The 16,035-nt window shown below is 34.2% G+C and overlaps 1 protein-coding gene across 3 annotated transcripts in view; it reads left to right on the top strand.

Moving 5' to 3' along the window:
- Positions 1-907: 907 nt before the first annotated feature.
- Positions 908-16,035, top strand: part of LOC108909914 (disks large 1 tumor suppressor protein) — a 215,581-nt gene continuing 200,453 nt past the window's right edge. For 2 of the 3 annotated variants that reach the window (XM_023455318.1, XM_023455316.1), the window contains exons 1-2: positions 908-1,273; positions 2,835-2,993. In XM_023455318.1, the coding sequence (XP_023311086.1) occupies positions 1,079-1,273; positions 2,835-2,993 (354 nt within the window). In that variant the 5' untranslated portion in view covers positions 908-1,078. The remainder of the gene's footprint in view (positions 1,274-2,834; positions 2,994-16,035) is intronic. The other variant, XM_023455317.1, reaches the window with a different exon arrangement.

Below are 16,035 nucleotides of genomic sequence, written 5' to 3'. Positions count from 1 at the left end.
GTACTGACAATATATTTATGTATTTAGGTACTTTTTATATCTATTAACACTAAGTCGGTCTAATTGATTACTTAAAAATGTATTTACGTAGAAATCACATAGCAGTTGTCCAAATTTTACTAAAGAGTTTGAAAAAATATACAGGTAGATTCGGAATTCTTAGAAAATACAGAAAAAAAATACTGAATTGTTTTTTGTCATTGAAATATAGAAAATATTTTCCGTGGTAAAAACAAATATATTCTAAAATCGGCTGCAGGTGTTATGGTCACTCGCCAAACATTTGTCAAACATTAATGTGGCGAATATTTGTAGATTGTTTGGTCATAAAGTACTTACCAATGTCCTAAGGTCATTGTGTATGCTTGCCATTTTCATTTTCACGAATGTACAGAGCAATACACGGTGGAACTTGTACAATGTGTTGGTAGCGGTGTCGTACATACATTCAGACGGATCCTGTGATGCGTTTTTATTTACCGCAAAACATCACATACTGAATAACATTGACTTATTGAACAGCTCGAACGGTATGCCTTGTCGAATATTTGGCAAGTGAAGATATACTTTTGAATCTATTGATGTGCACCAATAACACCATGCAGCATTTGTATAAGTTTGAAAAATATGTGTACATACTCCGGCAAATTTACATACATACCATAAACATCCGAATCACACTACAATTGTTTACATTTGACAAATATTTGGCATCACCTGGAGCCAGCTTTATGAATATCTTGTGGATTGATGAATTTAAAATTTCAGTAATTTAAACGAGTTCTATCTTGAACTCTTTTTATTGTTATTCTAGAGCATCACTCTCACGCGATGAATCAAGTTTGTACCACCTCATTAAAGCTTCAAACACAATACTGAACTGATTTTCAGATTTCCTCCTCTCACCATCTATAACTCTGATAAAATTATGCAACTACAAAATATTAAATAAGAACATAGTGTAGTGTTTTACTTCAAAATACGCCGAATCTGACTTTACTGACAATGAACGTACGAGGACCCCGCCAGAATCTTAAAAAGAATATATAAACTTACTTAAAAGTGTCTAAAAGCCGCGATGATCGATTGGGTGTCGATAGTGCGTCACTCCCACAGGAGGTTCTCGAATTACATGTACGGCGTGCCTAGCAAAGTTCGAAAGCGTCGGCAAAAGTTCATCAAGAGGCAGCAGCAGATGCCTGGCAACGGGGCTGCCGCCGGTATGCCGCACGGATCCAAATGCTCGTGTTGTTGGGCAGGCGATAAAGTGCAGGTTAGTAGATGTGAATGTACCATAGTATATATTTCAGAAAAATGTACTGAACATGTACTTAGGCTTAGGTTTTTACGGATAGCAAGAAAACTATTTTATGGAGCAGTATAATAATAGTTTAATTTTTCGTTGGCGACATTATTATAGGAATAGTCAAATAACACAAGCTAAGAGCAAAAATGCCAATATAGAACACTGTTCTATTAACAACTACTTTAAAGTGGCTTCACTTTTACTTTGTTTTACTTCGAGAAGTAGTCTGTTGCACAATTTAAGTCCAAAATAGAGAGTTAGCAGTTATTTTTATTCTAGAAAATAGGATATCTAGTATTGTACCTGCGAAATGAAGTGAGTAAGATTATCCTGTATGGTACTACACTTATCTTGTTGCTCACGAATTATGTCTGTGGCATTGTCGATGGCTTGCACTAGATCTTGTTTACTGTAGCGTGTATTCCCACAGAAAAAATCTATCGGAGGTTTTCGTCGTCCATGTTTCCTGTTAGTTTAAATTTATCAACATCATTTTGCGTTAATTCCAGCAGAATTGCATTTTCTCAGGTGCCCAGCAAGACATTTTCTTCTGCTAGTCCTCTTGCAATGCCTCCACGGACTGATAAATACATAATCCTTTGTAACGCAGTGTTTGGCGAGTTATAAAATTACTAATAACACACCTCTGTGGTGAAATTTACGGTCATACTCATTCGCATGCACATAAATTTTCCCTTATAAGTGCTGCATATCATTATTATGTGACAATATTCTTAAGGAGTAATAGTTACCACTGTTACACTTTTGCATCATGTTCTTGTTTGACACGTCACTAATTACAAAACAAATGCGAGTGTCAGAAACACACTTACACGTAATACACTGGTCTATCTTTACGATAATGTCGGACTTACTTAACTTTTGCATATTTCAGAGATAATATTGATCCCAGGGGGGACTATATACAACATTTATCATCCCTGTTGTTCACAAGCGCCGTAATGCACGAGGCTCCTGTATTTGTATTGTAGCTAAAGCCCCAGTGCAGCTTCTGGCGCAACCTGCATTCAACTTATCTCTTTAGACAATAAATCATATGAGCTTACCAGAGAATTAGAAGTAAAGCTGGCAAGGAATTGTTGGAGAGAGGTGAAATTAGTACAATTTGCAGACGCCAGAAGCGTTTAGGGCAAAGCTTGGGGCAAAATCCCCATTGCCAACCTTAGAACAGTATAAATTTTCTATATTTAGATTTTTATGCAAATAATTAATTTCCGTAAATTTTTTATTATTTATTAAACAGTAAACCCAGCATTTTGGCTTAAATCTTTATAGTTCTTTTTTTTTTTTCAGGAAATCCCAATTTCTGGGTTTCCTGCAGTCAAAATAATTTGCTTGGTTTAGCCGCTAGAGGTCATCAAAATTGACAAATTTTTTTTTTTTTTCAAGTAACTAATACGCCTTGTAAGATTTTATCTAAATTATAAGCGTACTAAATCCCAAACAGATTCGAACATATTTTAATGTCTTGACTTCCTGTATGTGAGCGGTGACAATTTTGTTGCAGAAATCCCGCTACGCGGAAGAGGACATGCCGCCCCCGCCGTCGCCGCCCCATCAGGTCGCCCCGCACGACGCCGTCTCCAGACAGGGGTCCCTGGATAGGGGAGGCCGCAGGAGGAGCTCGGTGGAGAGGGAACAAACCGCGAAAGAGGTTCACATGCAGGTGAGTGCTCCAGTCCAGACCATTCTAATATGCTTTGTGGTGTGACACAGGCGTTACTTCAGATCTAGGAAGCGCCGATTACCGTCGCATTTTTTAAATGAAATGCGGTTCAATTGTGAGCGAAAATTCAGAGCGTTCGGGTATATTTAAACATTTAGTTTGTCACGTATTTAAATGTATAGGGTGATTGGGAATTTATCCAAAAAAAAAAAATTTTAAATGTACAGGGGGTTCTTGCAAATACAGTTCTGTAAAAAAAAATCGAAAAGTGCAGTTCAAAAATTATTTAAAAATAGGTCCACTTCTGCACAGCACTGGAAACTGGTCCACTGTAAAACGTAACCTTGCGCAAGTCAATGCATTAAAGAAGAAAAAAATTAAAGAATTTCTTTCCGAAGGAAAGAAATAAATAAAATTTTATAACACCAATATTATATCAGCAAATTCAACTGCTTTTGCCGCTATTGTTATTATTAATTAATAAAATTAATTTGTGATTTTAATCAATAAAATAATTTGACATATCTGATGTCCATTTTCTGCGAACTAACACAAATGTTGTCTTGCTTCACCATAAATTAAAATGATATCCATTATCTCCGAGTTGTTATACACCTAAGCCATTTTTGACGCTTGAAAAACTAATGTAAACACTATCACAAAAATGTTAATACTAAAATCGGATTTCGAAATCACCTAGGCCACGTAGCGAGAGAGCGCATTGCGTACAGCTTACAACGAGAATGACGCTAGAGACTGCAGTAGCCAAATGATGTAGGGGTTGTAAATACTACAACTTCAATAATTTTTTTCTCGAAAACTATTGACTCCATTTTTCATGACGCAGCTTTTCCCAATTTTTTTTGGATAAGTTGTAAATCACCCTGTATACAAGATGCTTTAGTCATATAAGCTGATTACGAACCTGGAATTTTTTTGTATGGAGATAGGGGATTGATAAAAGAAAACGGCTTCTTTTATCAATCCCCTATCTCCATAGAAAAAAATTCCAGGTTCGTAATCACCTTATATGGCACCTAAAATTTACCTCAGTAAAAATTGTCTGGGAATGGCAAAATATTTTTTTCGAAGACTATCATAACATGTAGACGTTTTAATTTTGTTTCTTTTGTCAAAAAAAAACTTAGTTTAAAGAACGAAAAAACTTTTTTTCTTTTAAAACAAAAAATCTTTTTTCATAAATCTGTCACTTATTAATATAATTGAAAAAGCTTCAATAATGTGATTACTGCTACTGCAGGTCAAACTAATAACTTACTATTATTTTCTTTATTCGAAAGTTGCATTGGCAATTTACTTATTTCGATTATTATTTCTTTAAGAAAAATATTGTAAATACGAAAAGTTGTAATGTTTTTCAGATTTTTTAATAAAAAAAAGTTGAACTGTAAGAAGGGGTTTTAGTGATAGTAGCAGTTATATAGTAAAGTAGTTCCAACCGTTAGACTGTTCCAAAGTAGCTGTCCCAAATAGCATTACCTAAGTAACGATTCCTAAGGAACGGTTATTAAGTAACAGCTCCAAAGTAATTGTTACAAAGTACTGGTTCCAAGGTAACGGTTGTAAGGAGCGGCTCGAAAGTAACAGTTCCATATTATATCTAGTTCCTAATGACGATTCCGAGTGACTATTCCAAGTAACGATTTCAAAGCAGCGGTTCCACATAACTGTTACTTTATAATTGCTATTACTTTGTAACTGTTACAAAGTAACGGTTATAGTAACAGATGCAAAATAGAGATTACAAAAGGGGTTTTCGGGAACAGCTGTTTTCGACTTTAAGGATGTTTCGGAATACGGATAACTATTTCCGAATGGAACAGGAACAAACCGTCTGACATCAAAGACAACCATACATTTTTGGTGCATTATTCTACGATTTAACACAGAACAAAGTATTTAATAAAATGGACAGGTTTATTGTGCTAATTTTGAACTGAACACTGAACAAACCAACGAACTGTAAAAAATTTTATGTTTAGATAAAACCACTGATTTATCAAAAATGTTTTCGAGTTCAAGGAATCAGAACGTGTGATTATTAACCGGTTCCGATCACAGTTGCTGAAAATCCCTAAAGTAACAGATAGATAGTAGTGCTCACAAAGTAGCAGTAATTAGGTAACAGTTACAAAATTGCGAGTACAAAATAACAGTTACAAAGTAGCAGTGTCAAATAAGCTGTTACTGAGTAACAATAACAGTCCAGGTATCTGTAATTGAAGGTTTTACAACCATTTACAGGAACAATTTTCCAATTTCCTATAGTATTGTCCTTTTTCTTGTTTTATTAATTGAAAATTTAAGCTCTTAAAAATGTATATCCAACTAGAAATGGGTAAAAATAATCGTTTCTCTCTGTCGAATTAAAACTTTACAGTTTTGTGACTATCTTGTGTCATATTTTATAATTCTGGTAGGTAAATTAGGTATCATAGAAAAATTCAGTATAATTTATAGAATCCATGCATCAAAAGGTAACTTTTTGAAAACATTCTGGGATATCAGCGCAGACTTCAGCGATATTTCACAAAACCAGTCTGGAACATTTATCTAAATTATGTCTTCGGTTACCTAGAGTTGGGAAAATCGCCAAGAGTCTTTTGAATTCGGCGATATTTCTCGCCCTTTAACCATTGAGCGGTGCCCAACTTTACGTCAGACTTACCTTCTCTCATTTAGCTTTTTCCAAGAAAAGATTAACATCTATCCTTAAAAAATGTATCCCCTAGAAGCGTAAACAATATACAATTCACATATTTATTTATATCTGTATAATTTCAAGTACTTAGACCATGCAAAAACAATATAATATAACTTTTAATAATACAATAGTATCTATAAGGTTTTCTGTGTTAACAAAAGGTTGTTGTTTTTTATTTTCGTACAGTTCTGATCCTAGTGAAACAGGTCACAGATATAGAAATTTAAGAAAAATTGAACTTTTATTACAAGCCAGGATATAAGATACATTTAATAAGAATAACATTTAGGAATTATGTTAATTAGCAAATTTTCAGACCATCCGCTTTTAGAGGAAAATACGTATTTTTCATATGTTTAGGATATAGATAGACTTTAAATATGAAGTGAAGTTACAAAATAATGCTTTTATAACCCACTCTTTTAGTTTCCATTCCTGCGGTTTGTGTTAAAACACAATAAAACATGTTGATTATTCACTTCTCTTCGGTATCTTGAAAAGGGGACCTTCTCGGAATTAAGCGAGAGGCCCTAAACATAGCCAGCCCGACACTGGTTCTGATCTGTTCTGAGTATGATACAGTAGCACAATCAAGACTTTCGTCTGGGTAGTATAAATATATCTAAACAAAAATGTTTACTCAGAGAATGTAACGCCAATGAGGTTAAAAATAAAATCCCTGAAAAAACATTCTCACAACACAAATTGGTATGATGAAAAATACAACCGAGATTTATCTTTACCTTCGCTAGAAGTAGAAAAACTCGACGCGTTCAATTAGTCTAAAACGTTCTTCAATGTAGGTGTTGGTCTCGCTAGAACAGACTTGTCGGGGTAGTAGAACGAAGCTGGTAGAAATAGAATGATTTCACGGCATCCTGGTACATGTAACTTTTGATAAAGTAAAATGGAACATCTGGCAGACATACTACGAGTTTATTTTGTAAATTTGCCAATGTTTTCTTGTTTGAAATCTGTGGGATCCAGTTTTGTAATATTATGATAAATCAAACACATTTGAAGTAGGATCCAAAAATGTTGAATATAGTGTAGACATTAATATAAAATAGTCGTGTTTATTTTTTAAATGATTTTAAGCCTTGCTCTAACGCAGTTGTATTTACGATTTAGTCAATGGACTTAAATACAGGGTGGCCAAATGAAGACGAAACAGAGCCGTTTTCAGGAACTGCGTCAAGATTGTAGAAAAACGCTCAGACCCGTCGATTTTAGATTAAAGTGGGACATTCTTTGCTGGTATTTTTTTAACTCCGCCACTTTCACCCCCAAGCAAGGGTAAGCATCACCCCAAAATATTTAAATGGCATTGGGGGTTGAGTAATATTTCTTTTGAAAGCTCTTACAATTCTCTTTACAACAGACTTTAAATTTTATAATTCCGCCCAATACTTTGAAAAAAATTTACATTTTAAAATTTAAATTATGTTTAGTTGCTTACTTACTACTTAGTTGATTAAATGTTCAAACTGATGACCGCCCGCTTCCATACAAGAATAAAGATTTTGTTCGAAACGTTCGCGCACATTCCGAAGCATTTCCGGAGTGATTCGACGGCATTCGTCGACGATTCTTTGACGCAAATCTTCCAGCGACGCTGGCTGTGTTTTATAGATTTTACTTTTTAGGTATCCCCACAAAAAGAAATCAAGGGGCGATAAATCCGGTGATCGTGTAGGCCACTCAATGCTGCCTCTTCTCCCAGTCCAATTCCGAAAAAAAACGTTGGTTCAAATACTGACGGACAATTAACGCATAATGCGGAGGATCACCGTCCTGTTGAAAAATCAAATGATCTTCATCATACTCTGGAACATTTTTAATAATATCAGACACGGTGACCCTGCCATAGCGTCTTCCAGTAATTGCAAATATATTTGGCCAGTCAAATTACCAGGTAGAAAAAAAGGACCTACCAGCCGGTCACCGAAAATCTCAGCCCATACATTTAAGTTTTCCGGGTGCTGTGTATGCACTTCGTGAAAAACTCTTGGGTTTGAATCGGACCAATAGCAATTGTGACGATTTACCGTACCGTTCAAGAAAAAAGTGCATTCATCAGAAAAACAGATGTTAAGAAGGAACTGTGGATCGTTCCCTGCTCACTCACTTATTATTTCGCAAAATTGCAAACAGCAGTCATAATCATCCTCATGAAGTTCCTGGACTAAATGTATTTTGTATGGATGGAATTTATTCTTCTTCAAAATGGTTTGTATGCTAGTTCGATTGATCCCAGACACAGATGCCAGCTGCCTCGTACTTAATGTAGGATCAAGATGAACTTGTCCCAAAACTGCAACTTCACTAGCTTCATTAACTATAGGTTTTTCAATTTCTCGTTTTTTATTGGCTACGTTCCCTGTCTCTTGAAATTTTTTTACTAACTCTAGAACATACTTCCTCCTGACATGTCGATCTTGATGTTGTTCATTAAATAGCTGAGCTGTTCTATTCGCACATTTATTGTTCATAAAGTAAAGCGAAATGATATCTACCCTTTCCGCAATGGAATAAACCATAGTGTTTAATTTTCAAAAACACAATTAAATAAACTACCAACCAACGCTTCCAAATAATACTAGAAAATAATTTGGAATCCACTAATTTTACGTTCATTGTGTGTGTATAGCATTCATTTCTGTTTTTTACAATTGTTTTTTTTTACGAAAGTGATAACAAATCGCCAAAAACCAATGTAACGCAAGAAATACTAAATTTATACCATTGGCGTACTTAACTCGAATGACTGACATTTTTACCGCTACTAATTATTTGTACATAAATAAAAATTCTTAATAAGTATTGGGCGGAATTATAAAATTTAAAGTCTGTTGTAAAGAGAATTTTAAGAGCTTTCAAAAGAAATATTACTCAACCCCCAATGCCATTTAAATATTTTGGGGTTATGCTTACCCTTGCTTGGGGGTGAAAGTGGCGGAGTCAAAAATACCAGCAAAGAATGTCCCCTTTAATCTAAAATCGACGGTCTGAGCGTTTTTCTACAATCTTGATGCAGTTCCTGAAAATGGCTCTGTTTCGTTTTCGTTTGGACACCCTGTATATGTCGATATCAGTTCTTCACATTTAATCTAATTTGAAATGTAAATAAAAAAGGTTTTCCTATCGTTTTAAACTGTTTACAAGTATTCCCAGTTCTATTCGATAAAAACATTCAAAATTAATCGACTCGAATAAATTTCACTAATCGCGGGCTATTATGCTCAATTAAATCTTCAAAACAAGCAGAGTTGTTTGATTTTACAAACAAACCGTCCAAAATATCTCCCGTTTTATGGATTCGTAGCAAATGGAGAAAAGAAAAGCAATAACCTGTCTTATATTCCCCAAATCTTCGACCACAGTTGCCTGCCAGCGATCCTATACATTTCATTAAAATCACGTTCAAGAATTCTACGTCCAAATATGAAATAGACAGTCGTTGGTGTCATATATGCCCAAAAGATACTGCAGGTGTGAAACACCTGTGTCACGTACACGTAAAATCAAAATAACCTTAGGCTGATGTGCAGTGTGTGGTTAATACTTGCCGGAAATGAACGGAAGTGAGGAAATATGCAATAACATTGGCAGTAGTGAGTTTATTTTCTGAATAAAGACTGATTGTGAGTAGAAAACTTGTATTAAGCAAATTTAAAATAAAACTCGTTTTCTGTGTATTCGATTTTTTTGAAATGTCAATTTCAAAAGTTCTCAACGTTCATATGAAACACAGTCATCCCAAAATATTTTTACACAATCATTTCTCCAAATATTAGAAGGGGAGTTTCAAATATCAACATTTCAATAAGATTCAAGACGAATCCACTTTACTTGAAATACATAACAACAGTCACTGGTGTTCGCGGAAAAAATTAAATATTTTGTAAATCGGTGTCTTTGCAAAAAATCCTGAAACAGTTCAATTTTTATTGTTCTGCAAGATATGTGTTTATAACTGTTTTATCCGTCCGAATATGTTCTTTAAATGCAACTGTATTTTGTGGTCTATTTTGGTATATTTTACTTTTTAAGTATCCCCGTAAAAATAAAACTAGAGGAGTGAAATCTGGAGACCTAGATGGTCATTCAACTGATCCTCTTCGCCCTACCCACCTACCTTGAAAGACGTTGTCCAAGTAGTTTCTTACCAATACAGCATACTGTGGAGTGCACCATCTTGCTGAAGCCACAAATTATTTATGTTTGGAAACAGCCGATTCAGTTTGGGGAGCAAATGGTCTTGCAGAAATTGTAAATATGGAGGACCTATTCCTTCCTTCGAAAAAGTATGGATCTATGATCCTGTTATATATTATTCCGGCCCAAACATCAACTTCCGAGTACTGAGTGTGGTACTTCTGCATCCAATGTGGATTTTCAATCGCCCAATACCGACGGCTTTGACAGTTTACGCAACCATTTAGGAGGAATGTAGCTTCATCAGAAAAAATAAGTCTTGTCGGAAAGCTCCCGAACTAAGGTAATTTTGTAAGGATGACACATTTCCTTTTATCTGTTGATCCTTGTTATTATCCAATGCTTATTGTCGTTAATGGAGCTTTTCTTGAAAAGCTAGTAGAATATCTAGTTTCTTATTTTCGGTTATTTGTTTTCTACTACCTTTAAGCAGGTCCTTTACATGATCAGTTTCCCTAAATTTCTTTTCAATTTTAATTACTGTGGATTAAGAAATTGGTTCTCGGTTGGATTATCTATTATTAAATTAAGTACAGACTTATCTCTAAGTCTTCGTTTTGCCTTCACAGTAAATCATTAGAATTTCAATTCTCTCCGTTACAAGACTTTTCAAAAGAGCTTTAATTACAATAACAAAACGAAGTAAAGTAAAATATGTACCGGCTACTGCTTATATGTATGTTTTGTTTTCGGAGTCTTGTTTGAAAGAGGTAAAACATCAATAAGTTTCGACGTGTTTGTGGAGCAGTGTCGGTTTAGCGGAATTATTAAGTTTCTGTTTATTATTTTAATAAGACGAAGATCGACACTGGTCAATCATTTTGACTTTACTTTAGCAGCTGTTTGAAAGGGAAACGATATCACCCGGTATCTGTGACGGCGTTGCTTCCGCTTTTAATTTACAGAAGGCAGTATGACACACGCACAAGTAAAAATAGGAAAGTCGTCATAACTAAAAATAGTTTAAATTCGATAGACAAATGTTTTTAAAAAAACTTTCTTTGGTGGCGGTGATGATTCTGTAGGTAAAAACGTGACATTTGTCTCCTGTGAACACGAGCACCATGATTGAGAAAGCGAATTTTCTCGTTCAGTCATTAAATAAGTCAAAACTGCACTAAACTTTTATATTTTTATAGATGTTCCACTCAATTTTGAACAATAAAAAAAGTACAATTAGTTCGCTTGAAAAGAGAAGTGAAACAAGATGTTGCGAAAATAGAACTAAAAAATAATGATTTTTGTTGTTTACATTTTTTACGAGTATGATTAAATAGTATTTTTTATGTTAATTTCTTTGGTTTTCATAAAACACCTGAAGTATTTTTTATGGTTTCAAAACCGTTTAAAATCCTTTGTCGAAGTATTTCAATTATTAGTATTTGTTCTCAGAGAACAACTGACCTTAACTGACACCAAATATAAAAGTCAAATGGGTTATATTCTGGAGATCGAGGTAACTAAGCTACTAGTTCCAATCCACCTATTGGAATATGGGATATCTATTTATCGATATTCTCTAATATTCTTAATTATACTGGGGCACCACCATGCATACCATACCATGCATTAATTACTTACATCAATATGTTAAATTTAAGAAGTTCGTTTTCTTTGATAAAACGTGAAGATGGTACTGGTGGATATTCCTGGCAGCACATCAATATTAAGTGTGAAAAAGTCCAAAGCTAATGCCATAAAGTACATATATTATTACATGGAGCATAATAATTATTACTGTTTCTGGTGCTTTCACCTAAAACAATGGATATGAATAGTTGTCATGGAGAAATTTATCGAAACAGTTTCCTACTTTGGTTTGAATAAATATCAGCTGTTGGTTAATTTGGAAGAATTTTCTACTATTGTTATAGATAATGGCAGTTATCATAGCACTACTTGGAATATATATGCCCAACGAGTGCCTCCAACAGAGCTGGCATGCTGGAGTGGTTAAGTCGAAACAATATTCATTATGAAAGCACATTTCAGAAATATTAGGCTTAGTACAAATGTAAGTTAATGTAGAAGTACTTTAAACATATTTTATGCTCCTTGTTGTATTTTGAAGAAATAAACCACAACTTATATGTAGTTAAAACCCTAGCTGAAAAATATGGGTATCAATTATTGCGACTTTCTTTTCACCATTGCATTTTTTACCCCGTTAAACACATTTTGGAACATAACGAAGAATTGCTATAGAAATCACGTAGATAGTTCCACTGAAAAATTCATGGCAATGTGGAAAGAGCCCCTTGGGAAAGCAGCAATCGAAATATGGTCTTCTACAATTCCGCACACTAAAGACGAAATTTTTCTCTGATGCGATACAGGAGTTGGATTGGATCAAGAGGATATTCTTCCTCTAGTTATGAAGCAAATAATATCGGCGAAAATATAATAGGTACTGTTATTTCCATGATGAAAAATATTTAAAGAACTCTAGAAAATATTGATTGCAATAATCACACTGCACAATTCTAAATCAAGATTAATTTTAATTTTACATGATTATGCTTTGTCAAGGGTGATAATAAAACAGGAAGAACACAGAATATTTCTTTGAATGATTCCATTATCTTACCAATTCAAAATATTAGGTAGGTACCTATGTTTTTTGTTTTTACTAGCTGTTTACCAGGTATTCAATGCTAGCTGGGGCATATACCGAGTGTTTCAGCTAAGGGGGATTCTTCCATAGCTGTTATTTTAAATTTAATAAACAAATATTTTATATAAAAATTATATTGGGCATCCCTGTTTCAGTTATACAGGGTATTCCGTTTCCTCTGGACGATACATAACTTCATTATTTTAAATAGAACACCCTGTGCTTTTTCAGATTCCTCGCTTAATGTTGACTTTGTTGACCATACATGGCACCTAGAACCTGCCGTTTCCGAGATATTCGAGTATTTCTGGAAAAAAATCACGATTTCAGCTCTCTGAATAAATTCAAGTTGCATCTAAACTAAAAGAGTTAGGAACATGTGGCTTAGATATTCGTTTCAGCACTAATTTCTATATCTTTCACGTTTCTGGAAAAAAAATTAGGTTATTCTGGAAAGGAAATATGAAGACCTACGTTTGAAAATTTTAGAAGACGAATAACTTTTTTTCAAACGAGAAGACCCAAATTAATTGCTATTGTTGCCAAAAAAAAGTCACATTTTTAACATTTCATTATTTGCCATTAGTCCTGTGACACCCTATATATCATAACAGGTTTTGTCTGTGTACTACAATACCAAAAAATACATTGCGATGGGATGTTGTTTAACTGGATTTTCAAAATGTGGATATGAGTCAAACACTTACGAGAGTATTACTCCAAGCATTACAGAGAAGTGTTTTTACAGAAATTATTACTTGAAAAAAAATATGATCGTATAGGAAATTAAATTTTAAATTGAGTTTCTAGTTCTTTAAATTCCCAAAATGGATAATATGGGCAAAAAAATTCGTAAAGTTGCAAGAAACGGTTTTTCTAAAATAACTAAAAAAATATAGCATTGATCGAAAAATTTTAAATGAGTAAGTTGTAGAATTTAGAAAGATCTATCGACTGATTTTTTGTAAGTATCGATTGCTTTTCGAGATATGTATATCGAAATAACCGTTAAAAATCTTCTCTTTTCTCTTATTCTATAACATGTTTACATTTGCGTTCCCATACTTGTTGATTACTGCAAGCATAGCCTGCCGGCAAGCTAAAAAAGCTTTGACTTTGGAAATTTTTATATGGATATTTTAAAAATGTTAATTATTTTTCGAGGGATAAACCGCTCCCTGAATTCTGTACAAAAATTTCTCTATACTTCGTCAAACTTCCTCGGACCTTCTCTAGACTGCTTCGTAAAAGATAATACTGCGCATGCGTTTACCGTTCACGCATGCGCAGTTTGGTTCCAACTTCCCGACTTCCTCCTAACTTCCTCAACTTCCTTGGAATTTCTAAAAACTTCCCCGTCTTCCTTCGGAATTCCTTTCAACTTTCTCAACTTCCTTATAACTTCCTGGGGACATGTACAAAAACTTCCTCAGCGGTTTACCCCTCGTTATTTTTCGAGATATATCGTTTTTTTTTTAAACGGCGAGTTATAGAAGAAGAGGAAAGAGAAGATTTTTAACGGTTTTTCGATACATCTCGAAGAGTAACAAAGCAATCGATACGCGCAAAAAGTTAGTCGATAGATATCTTTAAAACACAACTTTCTCTGTAAAAATTTTTCGATTGGAGCTATAGTTTTTTAGTTACAGATAAATCGTTTTTTTGCAAATTTGTTAATTATTTTGGCCATGTCCGCCATTTAAAGAAGAAGAAACTGATATTTGATTTTTTCAGGTAATAATTTCTTCAAAAATCGAAAAAGACCGTTACAGAATGCTTGGAGTGGACTTAGGGTTGCCAGATCTCCGGAGTTTTCGGGTTTTGATGGTACACCTTCGGGCTCCGGGTTAACATGTCATTTCTCCGGGTTTGTTTTCTTTATTGCGGAAAAATCGTGATTTGTTTTTTTTAGACATCGATTTCATCAAACAATTTGTCTCCCAGTTTTCCCTGATGACTGTACTTTTTTTTTAGACATCAATTATACAAACGTGTCATGTCTCCGGGTCTGTCATGAAATAGATCTGATAACCCTAACTGTACCTACTGCTTGTTCCAATGCCAACCTCCCGCGGCGACCGCGACCGGGGGCGCGTAGCCTACCCCAAACCACCCGTGCGTGCACCGCGACCGCCGCGCCATCTGCCGGGCGAACGGCGGAGGCCCGTTCGGCCGCCGCGGCGGGTAGTCCGCCCAGCACCAGTGCAGGCCGTCGGTGTGCACCGCTACGCCGCCGGGGGCGAATCTCGGCGTCCCAGCCGACCTGACGTTGTTAATTTGACGTGCGAGGGGATGTCAGTGACGTCAACAGGTACGTTCGGGGGCTCCAGTGTTGTGGCCCGTGCGGTTTTTTTTGTTTTGTTTATAGATTGAGTGTAAATATTCATAACATAACAAAATATAAGCCCGTCAAATGTCAATTAAATGAATAAGTAAATATCAACGCGTACTTTGTTTATAAGTCACGGATTTCTTTGTGGAAAACAGTCCTTAATCTTTGTTGTCACTTTTGTATTTTGCCAAAACGTAACACCTAGGAAAATAAACAATTTACAGTAAAAAATTAACAAAACTTTAAAATTTGAATCAGCTGATTTATTGCCATGAAATAGGTATATAATTCCGGTATAAAATTTACTTACTCGTAAATTATTCTATTCTATTTCAGTTTAAATCCGTATAAACTATAAGAGAAAATAATTTAACAAATATTTATAATATTAATCAATAACTTCCCTTTTTTATTTTGTTTTTACTATTTTTTTCAATTTTAAAAACACTACTTATGCTATTTTAATAAAATTCTTCAAATTTAATGCGAAAATTAACAAATAAATGACACAATCCATCACACAATATTTTTTTTTTGAGCATTTCGCCACAATATTTTTTTTTATTAATTAAAGAAAACTTGCATCGTAAAGTCAGTGCTGTGGTCCAAGGTTTTTTGGTAGATATATAAATATTTATTTTATAAATAGCGCCTACTTTATAAGTTTCTTAATATAAAGTAGTCGTTAATCTTCGTTATCACTTTTTACTTTGCAAAAATTCAACACTGTTGAAAAATGTGTAGTTTTAAGCAAAAAATTTAAAAAATTTTAATCAGCTGATTTATCGCTACGAATTATATCATTCTGGTGTGCGTAAATTGTTTCACTTTAAATTTGTATAAGGGGCATTGCATGTCAAAGCACTGAGGTCACGACCATTTTTAATTGTCCTGATTTTTTGGTATTATTTAGTAACAATTTTCATGAATTTTTTAAAATTTTTGTTTCAACCCCTTAAGAAGTTTTATATTTTATAGTTTAATTAAAAAAATTTCAAATACCGGTAACTTGGAGAATATTACATATATCGGAAACGTTTTTTTTACTTTGTGATGTTGTTTTATAAGAAAAATATAAAAATAATACATTTTTAGTTTTTTGAGGTGTTTTTTGTAATTTTAAACCAAAAAAGTGCTTTTTGAAAAAGAGTGG

Source organism: Anoplophora glabripennis, unplaced genomic scaffold (genome assembly GCF_000390285.2).
Source record: "Anoplophora glabripennis isolate ALB-LARVAE unplaced genomic scaffold, Agla_2.0 scaffold623, whole genome shotgun sequence".
Lineage (NCBI taxonomy): Eukaryota > Metazoa > Arthropoda > Insecta > Coleoptera > Cerambycidae > Anoplophora > Anoplophora glabripennis.
The sequence above is the reverse complement of the archived record's forward strand: the minus strand, read 5'-3'. Positions and strand labels throughout refer to the sequence as shown.